Source organism: Parasteatoda tepidariorum, chromosome 8 (genome assembly GCF_982258835.1).
Source record: "Parasteatoda tepidariorum strain Cologne lab strain chromosome 8, Ptep-v5.0, whole genome shotgun sequence".
NCBI classification, from domain to species: domain Eukaryota; kingdom Metazoa; phylum Arthropoda; class Arachnida; order Araneae; family Theridiidae; genus Parasteatoda; species Parasteatoda tepidariorum.
Genome location: NC_141762.1, coordinates 70068296 through 70076223, shown reverse-complemented (window position 1 = coordinate 70076223; position 7928 = coordinate 70068296). Strand labels below are relative to the sequence as shown.

The window sequence follows — 7928 nt, the reverse complement described above, 5'->3', positions numbered from 1 at the left end:
CTGCAAAGCTGTCTGGTTTGTTTATATTTACTTTGCTAACAAGTTTTGGTTCGTGTCAGTTATTAAGATTCTCATAATTTAACATCAGTACTAAGTAAAGTAAGGGAAACACGTTTATTATACATTTGAATAATTATTGAAATGGGATTATTTGATAAGTTGGCATACTTTTTGGGCATCAAACGTCGAGAAGCCAACGTACTTATTGTTGGATTGGACAACAGCGGCAAAACGACGATTATAAATCATTTTAAACCCGAAGAGCAGAAATCAATGGAAATCGTTCCGACTGTTGGATTTAACGTTGATCGTTTTCGAATGAAAAACTTAAGTTTCACAGCTTTTGATATGTCTGGGCAAGGCCGATACAGAAACCTTTGGGAACACTATTATCCAGACGCACAAGGTATAATCTTCGTTATTGATAGCAGTGATGCTCTTAGAATGGTTGTAGCCAAAGATGAACTAGAAATGATGCTGGAACACAAGGATATTAAAAATAAAACCACACCGATTTTATTTTTTGCAAACAAAATGGATCTTCGTGAGGCATTGTCAAGTGTTAAAGTCAGCCAAGCATTGGGACTAGATCGCTTGAAAAATAAACCTTGGCACATATGTGCTAGCAATGCACTTACTGGTGAAGGATTGTCAGAAGGAGTAGAATGGCTTAGTGATCAACTTCGCACCTTAGTTCAAAATAAAAACTGATTGCATCAGTGTTATAATATGTTAACTATTCACCACACTAATGTTAATCAGCTTTGTTGTAAAAAAACTAAATGATAATGTTTCCATCCAACTTGCCTATATTTTTTAAAAACACTCACAATCAGTGCTACTTAGCATCAATTTTAAGAAATATACTATTTTAAATAGTTTATTTCAGCAATGATGATTATTTATCTTATTTTGATGTGATAAAAATAATCATTATAATGAATTTGCGAGATAAAAATAACCGATTACATTTATAGTTAGAGCATGCTTTTTATAATTGTAGCTTAAAATATGTACTTATGTTTGCATAACTATTAAATGGCCTTATTTTCTAAGAAAGTCAAGACTATTTTATACCTTAAGAGATAGGCTGTACTTTGTGCTATGTAGAATAAAGTAAATTAAAAAAAAAAAGCATCATGAATGAAACACAAATGAATTCCCAGGAATGGACATATTATAGTTTCATTTCCATACACAAAAACCTTTCTCAGTGCCTAAATACCAAATGAAATTATTTTGCTTTATTTAATACATATCACAATAAAAAAAAATATTTTAAAAATTCCTTGTATTCTGAATAAATTAGTTTTTGGTGACATTGTAATTATTTTCGTGATGATATGAATACTAAACTATTTGAAATTTATTTTATAATTTTGATTAAAAATAATTATAATTGTGAAATAGTAGGATTTTTTTTCCCAACTCTATCTGCTACTTGGTCTAAGGCAAAAAATAATTTATAACATTTTTTGCCAAATAATCATCAGCTTTAAAATATATTTTAATTGACAAAATAATAAATTATTTTTGTTTTATATTTTACCAATTAATGAACTTATAACAAGAATTCTTTATGGTGATATATTTTTTGTGACTTATTTATTAAGTGCTGAAATCTTATCTTAAAATTAGTGTGATTGTCCAGTTCAGGATTTTGAGAAATTTTTTTGATATGAATAACCAATTATATATTTATAAGTCAATTCATTTTAATTAACTTATATTTAGAATTCTTTGTTCTAAATAAATTTGAGCATTAAACTGATTTTTATGAGGATGAAAAATACTTAATTTTATGATTTAGAATTCATATTATAAATTTAAATGGAGTTGCTAATAATTGTTATGTATTTTCAGTGATACTTATTTCTTAAAAACCAAAGTATTATTTTCAAATTTATGTGATTGTCTAGTCATAAGAAAGTGCAATTTTCATGTTGTAATCAGTTACTGTTCGGAGTAATTAGATTTAGTCATTGTAGATTTATAGTAAAATACTTTGTAAAAAATATTACTTTTTTTTTCTATTTTCTGAGCATTATTTTTCTTTTAATTGGTCAGTAAGCTTAAGTAGAATTAAATATTAGATCAGTAAAATGTTTTTGTAAAAATTAAGTAGCATTTAAATTTATTTTAAATTTTACCATTTGAGTGTTGTGATCTATATTTGTATTTATCTATTTTCATTTTATATTTATTTTACATAATATTATTTATTTAATGTACTAAAAGCAATTTATATAAATCCTGTTTTGTAAAAACCCAATTTAAACTATATCAAAAGCATTGTCTTTTGTTTCTGAGATACTTAAATATAAATTTAACTAACTACTTAAAAAACTTATCACTAAGTAAAAATGTTATGTTCTCATTGTTGATGTAATATAGTTATGCATAAATTGTTTTATTTATATGTATTAATTTTTTCTTTTGTGGAAAAATCTTGATTAGAAACATTTATTTTTCTTATTTTAGCATAATTCATCACAAAAATGACAAATCAATCCTGATAAATAATATTTTTATTAAACTCCAAAGAATAGTTTTTTAGTTGAAGAGAGCAGCTAAAAAAGGATCATTGTTGACCTGCCGACTCCCATGCTGTTTTGAATTATCTTATAGTTCATATTCCCATATTCAAGTTAATACGTACAAATAACATTTCATACTTCATATGATAAAATGAAGAATTTTATTTTATCTTAAAAATTAAGGCATAGTTTTATTTACTAAATTAATTTTGCGTTTTTTTATATGTATTGAAGAACATTAAATTTTCAAATATCTATTTGCTATATTTTAATTTGTTCTTCATTATGTATTTAATAATAAAAGATCAGTGGTTGTTTCTAAGTTTAGCTTGAATTATCTGTTACTTTATTTAAATCAATTTGAGTTTCTGATGTCTTGAGATAAAATAATGAAACTTTAATTATCTTAATTTATAAAACAATAGAAATACTCTAAAAAATGGTGCTAAGGGTGTGTATAATTTTTTTTAAACTTTTAAGCATAATTTATTTACTGTGATCTGTTATACTTTTTTAACTTTTTACCAATTTATCTTCTGGTGCAAACAGATGGCACTGCTTTTGAAGAACACATTTTTTTCCAATTTACTCTTAAACATGACATGGTAATTAAAAATAACTATAAATATGTCACAATATCACGACAGTGTGTTTTCTGTTATGCAGAGTTTAGATGTTTAAAGATTCTTCAATTCAAAATTGTGGGATATTTTTTATTTCTTGTACTAGTATTAATTTCCAGTTGAATTTCACGGTAAGATCTCAATTATTTTCCACGAGTATTCTATTAGGCTAAAATTCAAGAAAATTGGGATAAATGTACGAAGAATTATAATTATTTAATGATTATTATTCCCTTTAAGTTGTTCTGAAGCCAGAGTCTACCTCCCTTCTAACAGAGAATTATGTAATTCTTAATACCTTAGTCGATTCCTTCTTAAGCACTAATTAATATTTTAAAATAGTTTTTGTTTCATTTCATTAATTACAATGTATTTAGTGAATAAATTGCTAATATTTATTTATGTATTTAATGAATAAAATTAACTTTTAAATACTAATATGTAGAAACTTAGTTATTATGTATTAATTTGTTTAAGTTTTAACTTTATTAAATTTTATGAAAGTTTGCTATTGAATTGAATTTACCTTAAAATTTGGCAACTAAGTTCCAAAAAAGGCATATCAATGATTGTTGTAGAACAAAAGCCATTTCAAAATACTCTTAGTGACTTACAGGAAATTATTTTTCATGTAGCTCTCCATTAACTAATATGAGAGACAGGGGAAGTATAATCTGACTCCAGGACACTCTCAAACAGATATTGTTGTTTTAAATAAAGTCTTAATATTTAAAACTACATGTTTTTATTAATGCAAGAAATAATAATTGAATTGAATTTATCAAACACATATCAGATTATTTAATTTTCTTTGCCACAATACTTAGTTTAAAGTTTCAGTGTTCCAGATATGCAGGATATATACAAACCTTGTATGTAGAAAATTTCCCTTTATCCTGCAAAGTTTTTTATTATTACTCATTATAAAAATATAAAAAAAAAAACAGACAAAATTTCCATTTTCTACTCCACTGTCAATTTTAAAAAATTTGGATACAACAACGGAAAATTATGTCAACAACTAATTTTATACCCTTAAAACTCTTATATTTAAAGAAATATATGCTGATATATATAATAATCGCTGTAAAATTTAATAATAATTAAAACACTTTTTAAAAAATGGTAATTTTTAAACAAATCTTATCAAAATTAGGTGCAAACAGAAAGGTTGAAACTACTTACTAAACACAATAAATTGCTTGCAGAATGTTTTTTAATTCAGATTATGTGTTAACTGCAAGTTTTTAATTTTATTAAGTCTGGAGTGTTCATTTTAAAAATATTTTTCATATTAGTGCTTTATTTAAATATTATATGTTATGTGTGTTTATATGCATCCACATACTAGTCATAATGTATATGTAACATTGTTATTTTATATTTTGGTATATTTTTATATAACAAGGTATTGCACACTTGCTAAATCTTTAACTCTAGTATTTTATACACCTTGTTAGCTTTGAGTGGAATTCTTTTTTCGCTTCGTGTGCACACACAATATGCAGATCTAGTATATTCATATTGAATGCAAAATATCCAAATAAAATTAATTAAAAAATTGTATTATTTACCTAAATGTAATTTTGAAAAGTTCAATTTCTTAAAAGTGTGACACTTAAAAAGATTTTAGTTACAGGATTTATCATACATTTGTATAATGTATAATAATTGAACTGTTTTATATATTTATTTACTTAAAACTTTAAAAGCATCAATTTTACATTATTGACAAAAAAATGTATTTAATCATGGAAATAAATTCTGTGCTGTTTTTAGTTTAACAAATCAAAAATGACACATACGTACGTCTGAAACTGTCTTCATGTAAACTTAATAATTTTTTTACATTTTGAGATATATTTTGTAAAATGTATAGCATCAATCCGTCCATTGTTCTGAAATTTCTCTGCAAAAATTAAATATTTTGCATTGATGTTAAATAATATATTTCATAAAAACATAAATTGCTTTTATGGCAGATGGTTTAACACTATACTTATGTGATTATGTAAAAGAAAAGATGGCCAATAGACTATCCCACGAATATAAAACTTGTTGGTTTAACTAGAATTTTATTTTCCTTAACCTTTTCATAAAATGTGATATGAAAATCAAAGCTTTACTCGTACATAAAATTTGTATGAAAAATTATTGATCACTCTTTGTTTGCATTATGTTTATTTTCTGTTTTCTCATAGAATTATACTATTTGTTTTATTTAAATGCATACATCTATTATATTTTAGATACTTTTGTTGATCATAAACTTGTTGGCAAGGAACATAGATTTCTTTACACTTATATTACAAATTTTATTTCTCATAACTTTTATTAAGATAAGTACTAATCTTTTAATTATTAATTTTGGCTTGCTTTCATTATGTATTACTTAAAAAAAAGGTTTTATAGCTAAAACTTATTTTATATATAAAAAAAAAAGAGAGACTAATGTAATTCATAGTGCAGAAATGTTTTCGTACTTACTAAAAGTCATTAATTACTGATCTATTGTATTTTACTTTCTTATAGAATTAAATTTTTAAAAGTGAAGTTTGCCATAATTATTTCTTTTTAAAGTGCACTTTCTGTTTTATTTACATAAAAATTAAGATGAAGTTAAGAGAATTTTGAATTATTTCATACCATTTGAGTCTTATTTACTTGTGTTCTTTATGAAGTTTAATGAAGATGTGTTTAAAGAAGTGTTATTTTTTTCTTCTCCACGACCTGAAGATAATTTTGATATCAGCATTTCTAATAGTGTACAGGGAAAGGAGTGCTAGTGTAGACAAATGTGATATTTCTGTAATCTTCATTCAAAGTTCCTTTTTAAATTTTGCCAAATTGAAAAAGTGTGTTACACTTTTATACGTAGTTGCATGGCAAAACACTTGATTGTTAATTAATACATTAAAAAACAAGGTTTTCGTGGTGAGAAAGTATATTATTAACTTTTTTCTGTCATTTTAAATTATTTTTGTTCGTTTTTAATAATAAAAATTATTATGAATGACAATGCTTAACACATATTTCAATAGTTAAGTTTGGTTTACCTTTAATTAACCAATAATAATCATAATTAAATAAATGACTTCACCGGGTTAAATTTGACAAGAGATGGATAAATACCAAATTTTTGGGGATCAGTTTACAAAACTGATACTGAAACAACTAATCAATTAGAAGAGTTTTTTACTTTAAGAATCAGATAATTATCTTAATTTAGATCTTAAATAAAAGAGAAGGTGAAAAATTAATCAATAAAACTTTATTGCTTTTATTCCAGCTAAACGTTTAGATTAAATTTATAATACTACTGCAGGTAGGTGAAACAATCTTGCTTTTAATGATAGATGAATACAACTTGATATACATCACACAACATGTATAAAGCTGCAGTATCCTCACTACCGAGTCAAACTCCCAAACAACAACTGCCCCCTGACGCAGTTGTGAGATTAGACTATGCTACTTCAACTTCCACTTCCGAACTTTGAACTGAAGTGAACTGTAGTTTTGCTAAAATATAAACATTCACGCACAAGTTCGTTCACGAGATGTTGTTCATCTGATTTTTTTCTCACTCGCGATCGTCAGCGAGATATGTTTTTTTATTTCATGTAACCTTTAATTATTTTATTTTAATTACATTAAAATGTAATATTTTGGAATAACTATTATTTCATTTCTGCTGCATTAAAGACAGGATTGGACTTCGTGTTCGGGTCTGAACCTGTAGTGGTGACCCTTGAAAAAAAATTTTTAAGCATGCAGTAGCGACAGAAGATCTCGTTACATCCTTTATTTAATTGAAATCTTTCACGTGTAGAAACTTTCAATGAACTGACACGGTTCTTAAACTACCAAATAAATCTTCATTTCGTGCACGAATGGATAATTTAGCATGCCTGATATTCTCCGCCTGATGATTGGTTGATCCATCGCCAAAAGCCTCTCCAATACAAGGTAAGACCTTATATTTGTCCATTTTCTTATCAGTTATTTGAGCTTTACCATGCCGAACAACGATACTCAGCAAACGCAGGTTAGCAGAGTAGGGTTAAAATTACCTCCCTTTTGGGACAAACACGCCGTACTTTGGTTCGCTAATATAGAAGCACAGTTTATGGTATCCGGCATAACTCAACATGATACGAAGTTTTATTGCGTGGTATCGGCCCTAGCCTCCGACATCTTGAGTTATGTTAGCGATATCGTGCTCTCACCGCCAGCCACGGAGAAGTATTCAGCCCTCAAATCGCGGTTGATTAATGAATTTTCGGACTCCGAACAAAGACGAATAAAAGCGGTACTTTCGGAATTGACCTTAGGAGAGGACAAACCTTCACATTTATTGCGGAAAATGAAACAACTAGCAGACAAAATTCTTAGCGAGGATGTGCTAAAAACGCTCTGGCTTCAGCGTTTGCCCAATCAAGTGCAGGCGATACTTTCAGTCTCTGACGATAATACAGAAAAGCTCGCAGTAATGGCGGACAAAATTCATGAAACCACAGGCGGTAATGTCGACGCAGTACGTTGCTCAAATCCATCTTCTGAGATGAGTGAATTGCGAACACAAATAGCGGAACTTACTAAACAAGTTGAACGCCTTTCCCGAAATCGCGAACGCAACAATTCTTTTCGCCAGCGTAATCGCTCACAAACACCCAAAAAGTATGATCAGTGTTGGTATCATTTTAAATTCGGAGATGCAGCGAAACGCTGTAAGTCCCCTTGCAAGTTTAAAAAACAGGAAAACTAG

General features: G+C 27.3%; 2 protein-coding genes across 2 annotated transcripts; both read left to right on the top strand.

Annotated features, from left to right (window-relative positions):
• Positions 1–9: 9 nt before the first annotated feature.
• Positions 10–845, top strand: LOC147806277 (ADP-ribosylation factor-like protein 6). The gene has a single exon (XM_087169092.1). It carries the CDS (start codon positions 142–144, stop codon positions 709–711), a length of 570 nt encoding a protein of 189 aa, XP_087025218.1. The 5' UTR covers positions 10–141; the 3' UTR covers positions 712–845.
• A 6333-nt stretch (positions 846–7178) lies between these two features.
• On the top strand, positions 7179–7928 carry LOC147806276 (uncharacterized). The gene has a single exon (XM_087149615.1). It carries the CDS (start codon positions 7179–7181, stop codon positions 7926–7928), a length of 750 nt encoding a protein of 249 aa, XP_087005741.1.